The sequence below is a fragment of the Etheostoma spectabile genome, unplaced genomic scaffold (genome assembly GCF_008692095.1).
Source record: "Etheostoma spectabile isolate EspeVRDwgs_2016 unplaced genomic scaffold, UIUC_Espe_1.0 scaffold00019038, whole genome shotgun sequence".
Classification (NCBI taxonomy): Eukaryota; Metazoa; Chordata; class Actinopteri; order Perciformes; family Percidae; genus Etheostoma; species Etheostoma spectabile.
The window spans coordinates 1-21,020 of record NW_022604638.1 but is presented as its reverse complement, the minus strand read 5'-3'; the positions used below and the strand labels follow the sequence as shown (position 1 = coordinate 21,020).

At 38.8% G+C, this 21,020-nt stretch overlaps 1 protein-coding gene across 1 annotated transcript; it reads right to left on the bottom strand.

Moving 5' to 3' along the window:
• Window positions 1-222: 222 nt before the first annotated feature.
• LOC116683560 (uncharacterized) lies at window positions 223-4,115 on the bottom strand. The gene is made up of 6 exons (XM_032509898.1): window positions 4,052-4,115; window positions 2,592-2,809; window positions 2,109-2,196; window positions 1,581-2,010; window positions 1,332-1,491; window positions 223-345 (listed from the first exon to the last, which is right to left on the bottom strand). Exons 2-6 carry the CDS (start codon window positions 2,806-2,808, stop codon window positions 236-238), a joined length of 1,005 nt encoding a protein of 334 aa, XP_032365789.1. The 5' UTR covers window position 2,809; window positions 4,052-4,115; the 3' UTR covers window positions 223-235.
• Window positions 4,116-21,020: the final 16,905 nt, after the last annotated feature.

Genomic DNA, 21,020 nt, shown 5'->3' with positions numbered 1-21,020 from the left:
AAATGGCCACATTCTCTGATTTCAACTTTTTATTTAGAAAGTTTTTGTTGATAGACAAAATGATCAACATTCATTAATGAAAATAACAGTGTGTCAATATTTTTTAACATGTGATAAAAATATTGATGAAAAATTATAAATATTTTAACAGTTTAAATCTACTTTTAGCTGAATACAAATGTTCTGCACTCACATTCCACCACTGCTCAGTTCTGTTTAATTTGGCACTGGCTGTCTAGATAACCTTCGTCCTCCTGTCTCTTGCCCCAGTGAACCATTTCGACAGTGCCCTCTCTGCCTCCTGCTGGTTCACCTGTGCAGTCAACGAATTCTTCTTAAGAGCCTCTGTAAAACAAATTTGGTTGACAGTATAAGTTAACATTAAAAAAACTCTTTAAACACCATTTAGAATTGGAAAATTGCCAAATTCAGTGCTATATTAGCAAAAGTATGAAGGATATGTTATGTATTTATGAAGTATTTGAACTTAAAACAGTTTCCCTCATAATCATAATTAATATCTAGGAGCTTTGTTAGGTGTGTACAAATAATTATAAAATGATGCACATTTTGTCACATTAAAATGCCAAAATACATTAAAAGCAATAGCTGATACACTTTAGTTGAGGCTTCAATTGTAAAATGCAGGCTTCAGGTTTGAAATGCCAATATAACCAGCATTATTTGTATAAAAAGATTGCTATTTATATGTTGATTTAAACTTATTTAGTATTAAAAATAATTAGATGAGCAGTTCTCAAAATAGTGCAGTCCAGGATGTTCCTTGCATTTTCATCTTGTGAAAAATGTTTCCTCTAATTTACTTTAATTTGAAAATGCCACCGTGCTCCCTACCTTACTGGTGCGTATTCAAAATAAATGTAAGTCCATATGAAATGTGGGCCGCAAACAGATACAGGGATTAAAGCAAAAAAAAATTATTTCACTGAAAAAAAGTAATACCTAAGTACTACACAGATAAGAACATCTGCACCACCACCACCAAAGGGAACAAAAAAATAACTAAATATTTAAATGCACGACACTGTTGTCAAAACCCACACAATCAACATATAGACACACTTACAGACAGCATCTTGGAAGTTTGTGATCAATACTGTATGATGATTTAAAAAAAGTGGTGTCCCATTTCATAGGGGTATGTTTTCACTCCTAGCCCTTACCACTCGGTGTCAAGGGCCAAGGGCTAGTGGTAAGGAGTAAGGGGCAGGGGTAAGATGGAGAAATAGGATTCAGCCTTAATCCTTGCAGATGGAATGTTTTTCAACAAATTATTTTCAATAGTTGTAGAACTTCTCTGATTTACTTACCGTACAGAACGTTGAAAAGACACAAGTCCTTAAACTTCTTTTTCCCGTGACGGCCAAACATGTTGTAGTCCAATGCCAGCTCGTTTGACAGAATGTATTTCATCATTCGTCTCGTTGCGTCATCTACATTTGTGCCCCCTATGTCTGCCACCATGGCAACCTAGGAATGAGAACCAAAAGGAGAAAAAAAGGCTTACAATAACTGCCAAGACCATAAGGAAATAAATAAATAAATAAATAAATACCTACAACAGCAGACATTAGACTGCGGTCCCCCAGTAGCTCCTCAAGCGCCTCAACGTCTGCTTGAGTTTGCAGTGGGAAAACCACACCATCAGGAACCTCCATCACTGATGTATCTTGCTTCTTCAGCAAGGCATTTAGCATCTTACCATGAACCTTCTGGGTCTCCTTAATTTCTTCAACAATTGTAAGAAGTTTAGAGAACATGGCTTCACAACTGGGGCTGGCAACTCGCTGGGCAGTGGGGCTGGCGATCTGCTGGACGGTGGCACTGGCAACTCGCTGGGCAGTGGGGCTGGTAATCTGGCTGGTCATTTTATTTGCTGCTGGCCAAAGGTGTTTTTCTGGGGGAGTGGGTGGAAGTTCGTCCTCTGAATCAGAATGCTCACTTGATTCTAGATGCTTGCTCTGACTCTGGAAGAGTTTTGATCTTGCCCTAGAGAGGTTAATATGAAGATATTTAAGGTAAACCATACCTACTGATTCTATATTATGGAAATTACTTTTAACCTGTATTCCCCCACAAACACCTACTTTCTCTTTATCAAGCCATCTTCGGTGTCTGTCAGGTCGGATGTATACTCGGCTTGATGAAGCTTTACCCTGGCCTCCGCATAAGTAGCTGTAAAATACAATGACCACTGTAAAATACAATCACTGCTGTAAATCTCATGGTCAGGAATTTACTTGATAGAAGTGTGACGGCTTATAAACTAGTCAGTCTTCCTCTTCTTCTACTGTCACACAGATATGAGCTGCAGAGAGTATCACAGTGCACATCTGTATGTAGCAGTATGAATTGAAAAAAAAACATGCACATACAGTATACATAATATGAAGCAGATGTCTAATCTGCAGAGGGATAGTGTGGTTGCAGGTATGCAATCAAGAGCACACCGAGAGCAACTATGACATGTGTGAGGACTGAAATCAATTTAATTGGTTTGGTGTGATCTTGCCTGTTTGTAATGATGATCTAGAAATAGAGCAGTAGTTAATTAGGAAAATTAAAGTTACCTGCATTTCCCATCACACGCATATTACACAGAATCCAGTTTTGAGCTGGTGGTGTGCTCTCTTTCACGGCCTTGGTCACATTGAGCAATGTGGCTGGTGGCCACCAGCATAATTTTCCGTCGGTGCCCTCGAACCATTCTGATGGAATGATGTCCACCTTCTTGCAGCCATCAGGGTCAATTTCATCCACAAACTCCACCACACTGAATGAGGGCATCCTGCAAAGTTCATCATGTTATGTGCTGTGTAGTTGAGGCAACGCCACAAACATTTTCTGAAGAGGCAATAACAGCAGTGGTTTTGTAAAGTCTGTTACTGGAGCACTGGCAAGCTGACCAGACAGTTTTGATAGTAAACAAACTCCAAGACATGTCGAATCAATGGGGTAGTTGAAAAAACATGCCCCTGTTTCAAAAAGTTCATACACTATATGTGTTTCTGCAGTGGAATGTACAATATTCCTCACAATTGCAACTCTGCCTCTCAGTTCAAAACAGTTGGAACCACTGGAGTTTGAGATGATTGTGTCTTTGAGTTTATACATTTTATATTGAACACCCTGATGCATGGAAAAATCTGCTGGCAGTGGTCCAGATACATGGGGCTGTTTCAGTTCAACACCTTCAGGAATGTCTTTTGAAACGTGAGGAAATAATTGCCTTTCATAGACACGGATTTTGCAGCCTTTTTTGAGATTGTTGCAAATGAAAATGGCTGGTGGATTTAAGATTTTTTTTCCCACACTTAATACATGTATTGCATTTGCATTGCATTTATTTGCAGCAGTGATTGCATAAGGGTTGGGGAGACACTGTCACTGCAACACACATTATGAAGTAACAAACAAGATTCCAGTAAAAAAAAATGGAGACTTATTGAGTTTACACTGAGAAAGACAGCATTTTCTTAAAAAGAATACCCACTCAGGAAAAACAAACTAGATTCATAGATTCAAACCTAGATTCATACAACTGCAGCTGAAACGGATATAGCTTAAACAATTACTTTATGTAACACAAGCTTCATCACAGCTTACACAGCTTGTTTTGTACATTACTAACAAATGTCTTTTAACTAATTCACACAAAACTAAAAAGAAAAAAGCGGCAGAAGCAAAAAAAAAAAAAAAGAGCCGCCCAATGTGCTAATTCAGCTTGCATTTTTGTGTTCAAAATGGTTTAGAATACTGCCTCCAAATAGTTTATTCTGCCATTGGTTTCGAGAGGGGCTGTATAAAACCAGTAACGTTATGTCGACTAACTGGGTTGATTAGGCCTAACTACTAACGTTAGCTAAAGTTAGCTAGCTAAAACACACAACATTAGCTTAGTCTAACAAGCATTTTTGTAAATTCGCCATTGTTTTAAACTAGCTCACATTACTTCGATAGATAGTAATGATGGTGTAATGCAAGACGTCTACATCATTTTACATAACAGAGAGACAGGTATGCTACTCACCAGTGTTGAGAGCGAGCTGCTGCTGCGACGTCTGCTCTGCTACTGCTGCTGTCGGCGCTGATCCGTTAAAATTCAAAATAAAAGCGCGCAGTGTGACCGTTATAGTATGTTGCAATACGCATGCGTTTAAACTGAACTCTTATTTTAAAAAGCCTGGCCAGCATATATATATAAATAAAACCAAAGAAAAAAATAATAATTGATACGTATTACGTACGTATATGTACGTAATACGTATCAATTAGTCTTTTTTTTTCTTTTGTTTTATTCTTGTCTATACAATTATTATTGTGAAATCTATAGGCTATCCAGTGGCTTAACACTGAACAGCCATGACGGTCATTTTGACTGCTTTTAAATTTATATATGAAATAACTTTGCTGGATGAAAAAATACAATCCTGCCGGTATCTGACTTTTCACAGAAAGTCTATATTTTCATTTAAAACAGTTTGTTTATACATTAGCCTTCACACAAGGCAAAAAAAATAAAATCACTTTCTCCTATTTCTGCCATACACTGTCATATTTGCTTGGTAACTATAAGCGTCTCTATCAGAGAAACGTTAAGCGGTGTAGAGCAACAAGTGTGAGCATCAGCGATAGACCGAAGGCAAAGCCAGAATCGGTAAAGCAGGATACCACAATAAATACGGTGTAAATGGACACTGTTCTGAATCAGCAGGCAGCGCCGGGTGCTCTCTCTGTGGAAGGAGCGGTAGGCTCCATGTAGCTAGGTGGCCGGTGGTTGCCTACGTGTTTATATAACTTCACACATCCTCAAAGTGGCTGGATTCACTGCACACATCCGCTCCAATGAGTGCACCAACAGTAAATTTATTCAGAGAAATTTCATGAAGCTGAGAGCCGAGTTTATAGAAGGGAAAAGGGCACTGGGCCACGGTCCGAGCAGCGCATGCCACCACAGCAGACGCCAACATAGGCAGTGCCAGGCTAGGTTAGGTTATAAATGTTCAAATAAGATACTTTTATTGCCTGTTATGAGTTATGTTGAATGAATTTCGATACCATCTTTTTTCAGATATGAAAATAATTACATTTTACTAGGCCATGATATGAATTATTGACACCTGGGCTACTCAGTGCATAATTGAACTCGATAAATTGTACATTTTGGTGTTATTTCGTTTTTCTAAAAGATATATTATCTTGAGAGATTATAGAGTTTGGAATCTGGCGGTCAAAATGCATTGGCCTACAGAATCCCGGCCCTTCTATAGTGTTGAGGAATTGCTGTTGTAGACAATTGTCAGCTTCAACCTGCCTGGCCATTCCATTCCGCTTCAGCCCCATAGAACTGCAGCTGCTTACTTGTGTTGTGTTTTCCCCCCGCAATGTGATGTGTCAGAGGTAAGAGAGCACTAAAATCCTAGTAAAAGAGTTTAATCAGGTCTGGCCAACCACAGAACCAGCTCTCCTTACAAGCCTGTCCAACCACACGCTAGGCCTACCTGCCAAACATGCCACAGCAGACAATGCTGATGACAATGCTGTCACGTTGTTTTGCAAGTTTGACTGTAATATTGACTGTATGAATACAGAGCAATCCAGTCTAACACCAACGGCAGTCCACCTTGTTACAGCACTCCTGAATTTTGTTGCTTTCATGTCTACAGTCACAGAGTTATGAAGAAGGAAACTATAACCTGTAGATCTTAATCAGGGTTTATACCCTGATTTATTCTGAACTGAGAATGTTTCACATGTCCATGTAAGCCTATCATATGTCTGTATTTACATTAATTATGATTATAAAAGATAGTCCACCCATGTTTAACTGGGATTTGGATGTTTTTAAGATGCAAAAAATAACAGAGTTCTGTAGAAAAAAAAACATTAAAAAAACAACAACACAGCATCAGAAAGCTGCCTAACCTTTGGCCAGTAGTGCTCTAAAAATAAGAGGAACATGTAACATGTGAGTCTCATGTTAGGTAACCCACATGGGGCCCACATAAATCCGCCTACTTCCATCCCATGACCACTTCTCCTACTCATATCCCCTTTGGGGCCCTTAAGTTGGCCCACAAGGGCTTTCCATGTGGGTCTCATGTTAGGTAACCCTCATGGGGCCCACAGTAATCGCCTACTTCCATCCCATGCCCACTTTGCCCACTCATATCCCCTATGGGGCCCTTAGAGTTGGTCTTCATGGGCTTTCCATGTGGGTCTCATGTTAGGTAACCCACATGGGGCCCACATAAATCTCCTACTTCCATCCCATGCCCACTTTGCCCACTCATATCCCCTATGGGGCCCTTAGAGTTGGCCTTCATGGGCTTTCCATGTGGGTCTCATGTTAGGTAACCCACATGGGGCCCACATAAATCACCTACTTCCATCCCATGCCCACTTTGCCCACTCATATCCCCTATGGTACCCTTAGAGTTGGCCCTCATGGGCTTTCCATGTGGGTCTCATGTTAGGTAACCCACATGGGGCCCACATAAATCGCCTACTTCCATCCCATGCCCACTTTGCCCACTCATATCCCCTATGGGGCCCTTAGAGTTGGCCCTCATGGGCTTTCCATGTGGGTCTCATGTTAGGTAACCCACATGGGGCCCACATAAATTGCCTACTTCCATCCCATGCCCACTTTGCCCACTCATATCCCCTATGGGGCACTTAGAGTTGGCCCTCATGGGCTTTCCATGTGGGTCTCATGTTAGGTAACCCACATGGGGCCCACATAAATTGCCTACTTCCATCCCATGCCCACTTTGCCCACTCATATCCCCTATGGGGCCCTTAGAGTTGGCCCTCATGGGCTTTCCATGTGGGTCTCATGTTAGGTAACCCACATGGGGCCCACATAAATCGCCTACTTCCATCCCATGCCCACTTTGCCCACTCATATCCCCTATGGGGCCCTTAGAGTTGGTCTTCATGGGCTTTCCATGTGGGTCTCATGTTAGGTAACCCACATGGGGCCCACATAAATCTCCTACTTCCATCCCATGCCCACTTTGCCCACTCATATCCCCTATGGGGCCCTTAAAATTGGCCTTCATGGGCTTTCCATGTGGGTCTCATGTTAGGTAACCCACATGGGGCCCACATAAATCACCTACTTCCATCCCATGCCCACTTTGCCCACTCATATCCCCTATGGTGCCCTTAGAGTTGGCCCTCATGGGCTTTCCATGTGGGTCTCATGTTAGGTAACCCACATGGGGCCCACATAAATCGCCTACTTCCATCCCATGCCCACTTTGCCCACTCATATCCCCTATGGGGCCTAGACATTTTGCCCAGTTAAAGCCCATGCCCACTTGGTACCCATTGAGCCCATTTGTAACCCATATGGGGCCAATATGTACATGTTGGCTGGGTGGCGCGGGGAGGCTTGGACCCCGTTGAAACTGCGTGCAGTTCTAGTTATTATTATTCCACGCCACATAAAAGTGGTGCTGCAGCCTAAACCGTACATGGTGGCGACGCGCCACTTTCAGGACTGGTCCCAAACTCCGCAAAGACCTCAGCCAAAAAATTTGACCCACTTCCACCACTAGGTGGCGCTATACAAGGACAAAACGCGTTTGGCTTTATAACTCGCAAACCGTACATCGGAAATTTAAAAACCTTACATCCACGCGTTCCCTGGATCCTACTGAATCTCGTGATATAGGCCACGCCCATTTCCGCCTACACTTTTATGCGTGAAAAATCGCGATTTATCAAAAACCTACTTTTTCTAACTCCTCCGAGACCGTGCAATGGATCTGCACGAAACTTGGCACATAGCATCTCCAGACCGACCTGACACAAAGTTGTATAAAAAATTTTTATAGGATAAAATTGCGCGTGTTACGCGCAAACACATTTGTGTAGCTAGCTATGGAAACATTTTCTTTGCCATATCTCGGCCAAAATAAATGCTATCAAAGCCAAACTTTACAATATTACTTGCTATGACCCCCTGAGGCTCTGTACCAAATTTGACGAACATTGGCCACTAGGGGGCGCTACAAATACAAAAAACGTGTATTTCTCATGAACCGCTTGTCCGAATTTTACGAAATTTGACGGATAGCATCTAGGCCCACTCCTGGGGTGGTCCTTACAGTGGGGTACTAATTGGTTCAAGTGGGCGTGGCCTATGGGCCAACGTTCAGATTAACCACTTAAAGTAAAGTGAATTACTTGAAATTTACAGGATAGATGTACAGTGGGTAGTCGACTTGATTTACCAAATATTACACATGTTGACCAGTACGTGGCGCTACAATGACGCCAAACTTGTTTTTGCCTATAACTCCTATATTATACATCACACGTTAAAAATCTTGATGTCCACGTGTTCACTACATCAAGCTGAGTCACATGATATAGGTCACAGGCAATATTGCGACAAATGCAAACCAACTTTTTCAATCTCGTCCTAGGCCGTGTGACAGATCTGCACGAAACCTGGTGTGTGGCATCTCCAGATGCCCATGACAACATGTTGTATAAAGAATTTTGCTACGTAATTGTGTGCGCATTTCATGACCAAGCAAATTTTCTGTAGCAAGCTACCAAACACATATCATATCATTTCTCAGCCAAAAGAAATGTTATCACTACACAACTTTAGGGAAGTGTTCAACATTCTCCCCGGATGCTTGATAAGAATTTGATAAAGATGGGCCATTAGGGGGCGCTATAATTAACATTACTTTGTCTAATTTCAACACTCAATGCATTTAAATGGAAAATTTGCAAATGCTACATCTCTGCCACAGACAATGGTATCACTACCAAACCTGCAATTATTGTTTGGCATGACGCCTGGAGGTTCTGTACCAAATTTGGTAAAGATAGGTTTTTACAAGGCGCTAAATTCAACGTAGACCATTTTGGGCCTTTTTATCACTTCTGATATGGAGTGTGTTGTAGGTGACGCCAAACGGCACTTCTGATTCATAATTTTGTAACTGTAAAACTAGTCTAGTCTAGTCTTTTGGAGCTAAAAGCTAACAGTGGCCCTGTTCTGCTGATGTCTTTGTTGTTTTCTTATCCCTTACAAATGGTTTTGTATCCAGCCAAGAAGTCCACTTTTTGGGTCCTTTTGCAATTAATCCATACTGTTTGATTGATACACTGTATGTAAGAAATTTAACTAATGTGTCCTTTATATGACTTGTAATGTTCAATATGTTTGTTTTCCACTGGATTACACCAAATACATACAACTGTTGTAGACAACACAAATGCTTGAGTGTTATGACAACTACAAACATGAACTCTCACAAGTCTTTATTTATCAACAAGGGATAATAAGACAAAACAACTGTTGCCTACAGCGCATTAGTCTCTGTAACGTTACCCACAGTTGCACGTTGCAAGCAAAGTTGTTGACACAATATTCTCCAGCTTCAAGCAGTCGCCGGTTCACCTTATCAACAAAATATTTGAACAGGACAGTTCAGTATCACATCCATTGTTTTGCGGCACAGAGTGAAGGTGAAACATTTTCAATAACAAGCAAACTGTAAATGAGACATATACAGTACATGAAACAATGTTTAATTATTATTAGCATCATCATTATCTGATTGGCACTTGAAATTATACTATTCATATTCAGTTTTTCAATGATATTATTCAAGTCATGCAATTCAAGTGATTAAATATAGTTTCTGGTGGCACATATTTCAGCCCATACATAAAGTCTAATTTGTTTTGTATTGCTTACATGTTGGTAAATGGTTTGTGTAGCGCAGTTTACAGTTTGTGGCAATACTTGGAAAGAAATAATACTGAAAGTAATAATAATAATAATAATAATAACTGATTTCATGTAAATATCAAAACAATGACCAGGACACTGCAGGGAATTGAACCCTGCCCCAGTAAACAGGAGTACCATTTCCAGTGCCTTTTGCACTTTGGACTCAACATGGAAGATAAAGCAAAACCTGCATTAGCAACAGCATTAAGTAGTAGTATTTATGTACTATATTTGCTTCTTCAAAAATGTTGATAAATATATAATGTGCAGTTTTGAATAAGTGCTAAATATGAGCTACATTTTTCTAATATGTCTTGTTAAACATACTGTTGTAATGCAGTAAAATAAACTTCATTAATTTCATCAAGGAATTTATTTGGCCAGCAAGAACTATAGTATAGAATAGTAAAAATGTATTTCATACAATGCTTCTATGACAGAAATGCTCCCCCTTAAGTGCATAACTACTGAACTCATAAATGGAAATGCTCATAATCTCATTGTAAAAGACCCCCCCCCACAACAATGGAGTGAAGGCCAAACATTTCTAATGAACAGCATCTGTACAAGAGACATATGTCTATGAGACTGTATATTATTTGATAATAATGATGCTTGAAAAAAATTAGATTCAGTTCTTCAATGCACTTATTCAAATTTAGGAATTCAAATTCAATTTCTGTGGCATATATTTCAGCCCATACATGAAGTGTAATATTGTTTATTTATTGCTTACATATTACATGTTTGTAAATACTTTATATGTTGAACATTCTTTGAAGTTTGTGCCAATTGTTAGGGAGAAATAATAAGTGCTTTCATGTAAATGTCAAAACAATGAGCAGGACACCGCAGGGAATCGAACCCCGCCCCAGTAAACCAGGAGTACCATTACCGGTGCCTTTTGCTTTTTTTGACGCAACATGGAAGATAAAGCAAAACCTGCATTAGAAACAGCATTTAAGTAGTACTATATTTTGGCTTCTTGTTGACACATATGTTTTGAAAAAGTGTTAAATATTAGCTACATTTTTATTAAAATATGTTTAGTTAAACATGCTGTTGTAATGCAGTAAAAGAAACCTAATTTCATTAACAGGAATGTATGGATTTATTTTGGCCAGCAAATATTACTTAAGAGTGAAGTTTTATTTCATACAATGCATTGCCCCTTTGGCAGAAATGTTTCCTCATCAAGTCCTACTGCTGAACTCATAATTGAAAAAGCTCATAATTTCATTGGAACCCCCCCCTCACGGTAATACAAACCATCAAATCTCAGCGATGAATCTTGTTCCCATGTAATTTAAGTAGATAGAAAACTCATAGAAACACATTCATGATAACTGTAGTATGTGGATATTATCTCTACATTTACTGTTTCAGGATCTATGTCTCTAATGTAAATGTGATCAATTGCTGTCCCTTTCTCTGTTGTAGGTGAAGTAATGATCTGATTGTAACCTTGTTGGGTCATTAAGGTTGTTATTGATTTTGAAAGTAGTACATCATCATTAAAGTCCCCCATGATTATTTTACCACCTGATAGATCATTGAAACTGTTGACTACAGCCTCAAGATTTCTTTTAAAATGACCAATTTTGTACGATGGTGGTCTGTACAGTACCATGTAATTATGATTCATAGACTGAACATTAAACATTATAGCTTCCAAGTCACTACATTGTACATCTACAGGGTTACAGATGATGTGGTTTTTGTGATAGAAGCCCACACCACCATGTTGTTCATTCTTTAACCTAGAAAAAGGTGTTAGGTTACTGTAAGACTGAGATCTAGCCTTGTGATGAAATGTCCATCCTGGCAACTCAATGTTAGTCTGTGATGAATCGTGTTGCAACCATGTTTCTGTTAGACAAATCACATCAGCATCCAAAATTCTTTGATCTTGTTTTAGGTCATTAATGTGAACATCTAGACCTTGAATGTTGTGTAAACAGATTTTCAGAGAAACAGCTGGTCTTGGTAATTGAGTCTTAATGTATGGTTCCATGGCATCTAATTGTTCATCTATATCAGATTTTGCATAGATAGCAGTGGGTTTAAAATCTTGAATGATTAGGTTTTCTACTGATGTTACACGGCTCAGAGCTACATAGGCTTGGCCAGCAGAGAAAATCTTTTTAAAAGAAACCACAGCTTTGTCCAAAGTTAAGCCTTGGACTTTATGGATAGTACAGGCCCATGCCAGGCGTAGTGGGAACTGCCGTCTGACTCCACCACTGTTTGTTACTTTGTCTTCATCAAGTACAATTGGTGTTGCATTTTCAAGTCCAGGTTCTGAACATGGAAATTTAGCTCTTAAATTACTGCCAATCCTTTTGTCATCAAAATTAACATAAATTGTTTTGGGGCTGTAGCATTTTCATCAATTTTAAATGACAAACTGTACCAACCACTCCATTAACTAGCCCATCTAAAATGTCTATATTTTTCATTAGCATGACTCTAGCATTAGTACCAACACTAAACAATTTTTTCAAATATGTCTTTTGATCAAAGGTGTGTGTGGTACTTTTTGTTGCAAAACGACCCGTTTGAGGACTTTTCTCAAAGTCTTGAGCTTTGATTTGGACTACATCAGTACACACTTTATGCAACATATTGAAGTTATGCATATCTACCTGAGAGTTTGTTGCAAAGATGTGAAGGTCCTCTGTGTTTTCATCCAAGCCCGTCTCACACCGTTTTAACATCTTTTCATCCTGTTCATTAAGTTTTTCTCCTTTCTTATGTTTTCTGATGCGATTGAGTGTTATAGCGAATTCTTGATTTTTCTGTCGAACTATTTCCTTTAACTCAACATGTTGAAACGTACCCTGCCACAGATTCATCCCTGCTTGCTCTGAGTAAAGAGGTCTTCCCTTAACAGGGGGGAGTTGGAAAAAATCACCCACAGCTATCACTGACACATTGCCAAAGGGAGAATAGTCACCACATTGTTTAATTTGCCGAAGTCTGCCATGGATGTATGTTAGCAGTTTGTGATCAACCATAGAAATTTCATCTATCACTAATATTTGTAAATCTTTCAAACTGGCTCTTAAAGTGTTTACTTTTTCCTCCTTTAGAGGTTGATAGGGTAATGACATATTATTACCTATAGAAAAGCTGTGGTGTATTGTAGTAGCATTAATGTTATAAGCAGCTACACCAGTAGGGGCAGTTAGTAAAACATGAACATCATCTGGATAATTTGACATTCTTGCCAACATCTGCATGACTCATAATAGATGGCTTTAATCAAATGAGATTTCCCTGTACCTGCTCCACCAGAAATAAAAACATGAAATGGTTTAGGATTTTGCCCATTTACCTTCTTTAGGCACCACTGTCGTATTTCATAAAACACCTGAGTCTGCAAATCATTTAATGAACGCAATATAGATTGAGCTTCAGTATGACTAATTTTTGTTTTTGGAATTCCATTGACACAAGTGGCCGGTCTTCTGGTTGTAGATCTGGAATAACATCTCTTTCTGTTGGACACTCTGGCTCGTTAAGTTTCCTTTCCTCTAGACATTCTAAACGCTCAGATTCAGTTTCAGGACAAAGAGCAGCCCATGCATCTTCTGGAAAACCACTGCTTTCTATCATTTCTTCACACTCGTCTAATTTTTCTGCCTCAATTTCAAATTTAGACCTGTTCATATCTACCACCTCTTTTACAGATATAACTTCACCATTATAGTTCAGGATGGAGCCTGCATCATAAAACTCTTCAAAACTAAAAAATGGCAAAGGTTTTAACTCTTCAGCAGTATAATGTGGCAAGAACAGTTGAAGTAAACTTTGGTAATGCTTCTCCGGATGCTTTGTTGGTGAAAACCGAGCATATCTCACGACAGCCATGCCTGTCCTAGTCCTCTTTTTAACAAAGCCACACTTATCATCTAATGTTATTACACCTCTTGAAGAAATTTCATTTTTGTAAACTGTCCTGTATTCTGATGCAAAAGTAGCCAAACACATGTCTTTAAAGTCAGCTGTTTAGGTCTACACTTATAACGATCAGTAGTGCTAGTCATCCATATTTGGCCTGAGTGTGTGTCTTCATGTTCTGTTCTCTTCTGAATAACACTAAGAGGAAGACTCATTCTGACAATGTTGTCTCCAGTAGGCACAAATACTACTTTTCTAGTACTTTCCCTTAAGTTCATATTTGTGAGTCGATACACACTTTCCTGGGCGGAAACTTCTCGATTATGTAGAAACACACTACCCAACTTGTTAAGAGCCTGTTTTGCGTCTAAATTTCCGTCACTTTTAATTTCATTTTGTGCATGTGAAAGCAACTTTCCCATGTCCCTTTCTGGTTTAGAGACATATGACACAATATAAACACCACAGGAATATGGACAACAAACAACTGAATGTCCATATTGGCATTCCAGCCACGCAGAAGGTGTCTATTGTACTGATTTACCCAAACCTCATTAATGTTTCTTCTATGCACAACACAGGTTTTCTTGCAAGTTAACTGATGAGCCTTTTCAAAGATTGCCTGATTGATTCCAATTGAATCAAACAAAGCATCAACACTGTCATATGTTGCTTCTTCATTAAAAGGGCTTGTTTAACTTTCTCCATAACATCTTTTGCTAGTTTTAGTTGCTGCTCTGCACTAAGTTGATCTGGTTGCTTTTGCTGTGGCTCTTCATTTGGTTCATTTTGTTGCTTTTGCTCTGTTGGTTCATTTTGTTGCTGCTTTTCTTCTACTTTACAAATAAATGTGTTATTGCTTGGAGGTCGTGGAAAATTAAACCTACATGGTGTGCCCTTCTTTTTACAACTCTTTGTGTGTTTTTTACTGTGCACCTGAACAGCAGAAACAACCTCATGCATAGGGTCACTTTCAGGAGGAAGGTCACATGTAACATATCTGTCAATATAATCAGCAACCTCTTGATCTGTGTTTTCCCTATCTGGGGGGCATTCTCCACCCAGAACAGACAGTGTACGTGAGGGGATCCACGTTGTTGAAACTCAACTCGATAAAAATAGTCAATTATCTTGCCTATTGGTTCAGCAGGAGACATGATTACTTCTTTTAAAAAGCAACGAAACCTATAATCAAACATCCTTGCTGCTGTCACAGGATTATTTTTAACAGATTACATTTTTGTGACCAGTCCATGTCATTTACATTGCCATTTATATTTTCCATTTGCATAAATATTTCCATCAACTCTGTCCATCGTAAATCAGCAGACGAGAAGGAACAAAACCAAGTAGGAATACCAAGCTGTCTGACCATAGCAAACAAATCTTTCTGTACACCCTGCCAAAAGACAGGGGTACCTCTGATAGGCTTTAAAAACTTGTACCCCATGTCATAATTTAACAGGTTTTTAACAAAATCTGTATCGCCAAGCATAGATGATGTAATTTCTCTCTTTTCCCCACCATGGTAGCCTTTTCTCAATGCTATTGATACTTTTGAAACAATTTGAGAAACATCATAATAAGTTTGTCCATAAAAGATATAGTCTACATTTCTGCTAAATCTACTATCAGCATTAAGAATTCTATTATTGAAATATCTGCATGGTGTTATCTTATACTGTCTGATGTCATGAAATGTTCCGTTCCTGTTGGAAATAGAACTGGAAAACACTTTGCCTCATTAGTTATGTCTGTTAGTAATCTTACAGGATTGTTCCCTTCTGCCGGTGCTACTGAAAATATACTGTTAAAGTGTTGATCCAATACTTCCTGTCCTATATCAATGGCTGCAAACATGTATCCAAATACATTCCATGCTGCTGTCTGTCATTTATATGTTCTTCTTCAACAGCAACATCTACAACTGCATCACATTTATCTTTTTCCTCATTCATGTCTTTTTCCAGAGGATTTTTCCAATTCTCATTAATTTGCACATCTTGATAAAAATTGTTGTGTTTTTTTAAGTGTTTTAAAGCGCAATGAATTTTATTTGTGTGGACATACTGATACTTATAATGGCCTTTGTAGGAAATTTTTCGCTTCAATTTAACTCTAATCATAAGATCATCATTTTCTGATCTAGGAAGAACATTACAATATCATTGTTGTTAGAAGGGACGCAGGTGACGGCCCGTGGCAACCGTTCTGTGCCCCCTTTGGTAAAGCTAATATTTTCATGAATGGATATTCTGTGCAATTAAATGCCCTTCTAGTGGATTCAGTTTTTCAAGAAATTCTGGTATAGGATCCAGTTGCAATTTATTAGTTACACTCTCCTCCGGCACTTTACCACTACGTATTTTATTTTGACATGTACGACAAATCCAACTTTGGTTAAATGTTTTGAAGTGCAGTTTGGGTCACATAAATTTGTACATTATGAAGATATGTGGAAGTTATGCATTTTGTGCTACTGATGCCACTATAGAACCCTTTTTTACATATCATCTTTTTTACACTGAATTACTTGATGTTGAAATAATAATCTATGACAAACACAACAAACAAATTGTGGTCCGTGTCTATCTTTTCTTTAAAATGCTCAATACAAAATCAATGTCATGTGAAGGAGTAATTGTTTAACTTTTGTTGATTTTATGCGATGTATGGCCTTTGTTTGAACTCCGGTTTAGTAGAATAGTTTATTTTCTGTCTCTCCAAAACTTTTGTTTGAACTCCGGATTAGTAGAATAGTTTATTTTCTGACTCTCCAAAACTTTTTGTTGGAACTCCGGTTTAGTGAATAGTTTGTTTTCTGTCTCACCAAAACTTTTTGTTTGAACTCCGGTTTAGGTGAATAGTTAGTTCTCTTCTCTCCAAAACCTTTTTGTTAAACTCAGGTTTAGCATAGTTAGCTTTGTTTCTCAGTAACAGTCTCTCTTAACCTCAGGTTTAGACGCGTATATGTTAATACTTGCTTGTTGTTTACATTCTTTGTACTCAACGTCACTAGCATACCTCTGTTGTCCTTTGAATTTTTTCACTTGCTTATATTCACTGTCTTCAGCATATCTCTGTCTCTTTTCTTATTTTGGCTTTCATTACTAATATTACATGCGGAATATAAATCACTATTTGCCTCTGAGTGATGATTTTCACAGAGGGTACTTACACTATACACATACCAGAGATATTATCCTTCACACAAGTAACTGGCTCATAATGACATTCGTTGCAGTGTTTGAGGTAAATCCCTTTGTTTTCAGTTTTCTACTCTGGACCTTAAACTTTAACCACCTGTACTGACTGTATGTATCTTAGATATCTACCTCGAAAGAATCAGCTGCCGCTTGAATTTCAACTTCAGTAGCCCAAACTCCAACAGAATTATTTTAGATTGGGTAACATACTGCTCTACAGATGAATACTCCTGCCTGAGAATGTCACGGTACACATCAGGATTTTGTTTAATATTTTTTACTACAGCCCGACGAATAGCGAAATGATATCTTTGAACTCCACTGAAAACATGGGATAGAGCACCAAAGAAACAATTACCATCTGACTTAATGTAAGCGTTGTACAAGGTACAGGCTGCTCCAATTCCTTGCTATCTAAAACAACATTTCATGACGTAAACTTGGCACAATATCAAGTTTGTTGCAGATCCTCCTCTTATCAGTTAATGTCAAAGACTTGAATGTTACTTGAGGGGCACTTGTTTCAGACTGTAAACAAATACTTGGCTCATCATACTCGTTGCTACTATATTCTCCAACTCAAGATCAATAGGCTTTCATTTACCAAACACCTGATCACAAACCATAGACTAGATTCTGACTCACTAGAAACATGTTCACATCTAAAAGACAATGCTCCTGACTCAAGATCAATAACACTTTCATTGACACTGGTCACACACCAAAGACTCAGAATCACTATCTACTCGCTGGCCACTAAACTGGACTGAATGCATCAACTAAAACAGCTTTGACACCAGTAACTTCAAAAGACTTGTCAGCCACAAGATCGTCAAATAGAGGGATTGGGAAAGGTAGTCACATGTCTAATGCCATCGACAAAGAGTCGTAGCAGGCTACAATGCTAGTACCATGAAGCTCCAAACACCATCGTTGCCTCTTGCATGCGGATCAAACACAGCATACCTTGACCCAACTTAAACACAGCACATGTGTTCCTTCTAATAGTTAACAGACAGGCGTCTGCCCCAATCATTGCCCTCTGTAAAGCAACATCCAGAGGCAGGCTATATCTTGGACAGTTGGATCATACATCTCTAAGCCAATTACTCCAGCGCATGGTGTTAAATACTCTAAACTAACCTCTATTGTTCCACTCAAAGCTCCTGGGTAATTCATCAACCCAAACATAACCACTGCGTGAGCCATCATCCGATCAAATTTGTTGCTTCATGAAAGTGTACAAACTCATCACCACGCACCAAAATGTCATTTATGTCCTCTGTTGTCATATCAAGACACTCTTTAAAACATTTGTAACGATTGCTGTGATACTATTCGTTACACACTGCTTATTCCCATTAGTATGAAAACGTGTGTGACCTGATGAAAAGACCCCCTAGTGAAAGAATGGACACTGTCAAGACTCACATGTTCCCCGTGGTCAGGAGGAAGCACATGGTCCCCATGGTCAGGAGGAGTAGGAGTAGTAGCAGCAGCAGGGGAGATAACATTCACAGGTCCCGCTGTCATCTCACGTATTCCACGAGACTGCCAAATAGACAATTGAATTCAAGTCAGATTAGCATATTATAACTATAATAACAATATGATTATAACAATTATCAATGCAAATGTGAACTTCCCTGTACTTCCAACCAAACATGTTTATTGACTAAATCAATGGTAAAATAATAAATATTTAGGATTAGATATGTTTAATTGGACCATCAACATGCTGTCCCTAATAGTATGCTGTACCCACCTTATTGATGTAACCCAGTGGATGCTGTTTGCGGGCCACACGTGCATAACATGACTGGGAGATCCCACTGATTGCCGCATCCTCCCTCAAATAAGAACACAAAAAGCACAGTTACACTTACTCCAACCGGATAAATAACATAATATGCAAATAATATCTCTCTCTCCTACCTGTTGTACATGGTCTCCTTCTTTGTCCACTCCACGCAGCAATGCAACTCCTCCTAAAAAACAATAAACAAGTTAGTAACATCTAGATGTTCCATATGGTTTTAGAAATATAAACCTTTTCTCACACCCTATGGATATAATGATAACACATATAACAAACCTGCATGGTGTCCAGTAGGGAGGGCCATTCTTCATCAGGAAGGGAAGGGCTGGACAGTGTAACTGATGCCTTATCCTTAAAATGAAAAAACAAACACTGTTACACACAGTACACTTATTCCAATTAAACTAACTTTTATGTATGAAAACCTTGTAAACCACATTATAATGTATACATCCCAGGGTGCTCCAGTGGCTGATGTGAAGAAGCATCTGACATCCTTCAAAGCCACTGTAGGAAGATGGCAGACATGGACCAGCTCTGGTAGCCTCCTCCTATAAAAAATAATCACAATAGTTTTAACCACTACACATAAATACAATCATAAAAAGTTGAATTGCTCTAGAGTAACTGTACAAAAAATAAATCAAAAGAAAACTAAAATGCCAACCTGCTCCCCAACCAAAAACATGTTATGGACTAACTCATCAATGGTAAATAATAAGTAAACATATTTAGGATTAGATCCATTTTATGGACCATCAACATTGCAGGCCAAATAGTAGCCTGTACCCACCTTCTCGATGTAACCCAGTGGATGCTTTGCGGCCCACACTGCATAACATGACCTGGGAGATCCCACTGATGCCGCATCCTCCTCAAAATAAGAACAAAAAGCACAGTTATACACTTACTCCAACCGGATAATTACATAATATACAAATAATATCTCTCGATCCTACCTGTTGGTACATGGTCTTTCCTTCTTTGTCAACTGCAAGCAATGCAACTTCATCCTAAAAACAATAAACAAGTTAGTAACATCTAGATTCCATATGTTTTAGAAATATAAACCTTTTCTCACACCCTTATGGATATAATGATAACAAACATATAACAAACCTGCATGGTATCCAGTAGGTGAGGGCCATTCTTCATCAGGAAGGGAAGGACTGGACAGTGTAACTGAGCCTTATCCTAAAATGAAAAAACAAAACACTGTTACACACAGTACACTTATTCCGAATTAAACTAACTTTTATGTATGAAAACCTGTACAACCACATTATAATGTATTACCATCCAGGGTGCCCTCAGTGGCTGTGGCTGATGTGAAGAAGGCATCCTGACATCCTTCAAGCCACGTAGGAAGATGGCAGACGATGGACCAGCTTGGTAGCCTCCTCCTATAAAAAATAATCACAATAGTTTAACCACTACACATAAATACAATCATAAAAGTTGAATTGCTCTAGAGTAAATGTACAAAAATAAATCAAAAAGAACTAAAATGCCAACCTGCTTCCCACGCCCCGGTCTTCTTGGCAGCAAACACTTTGGTGGCGTTGTTTCTCTGCTTCTAATAGTGAGAAAAACACAGAAGATATATTATATTAAAATATTATTAAAACCACATTAGGTTGACAATATAATCCAAAAAAACTTTCATCCCTTAAATAGACAAACTTATTACAATATGCAACTAACCTTTGAGCTTCAGACCAGCTGTGGAGACAGGCGTAGGTATGTGAACCGTGCCGTCACCCAACACTTCAAGAAGCTCCTTACTAACCAAAAGGAGTTAGCACAATGGAGCGGCCCCTGAAAATGACAGAAAAAAAACAAAAATTGAGTTACAAATATGATACCTCAGGACAAATTGACTTAGTAATAACTTGAATAAAAATGAATAACCTCTGAACCAGTTCCTTTGGGGGTGAACCCCAGTCTTGTCAGCTGTCTTAAAAACATGAATATTACAATTAAACAGCCCTGCTTAAAAAAAAAACGTACATTTATGAATACTCAGACATTGGTAAACTCTATATTACATTCCTGCCTGATCCAACAAGTGTCCAGCCATCTTCGATTGGCGTGATGAAGCAACCTGGGGGAAAGGAGGGACCCTGCGGCGAACCACTCGCGCTTGCTTCTGGGCTTCGAGAGTAAAAACCTATAGATAGAACACAAATAAACACAGTATGCACCAAAATTTGGTTATATACTGTTAACCAAGATCACATATAAGTAAATGTACAAAAAGTACAGTACAAAAATGTAAAAATGTGAACTAACCTCCTGCTGAACC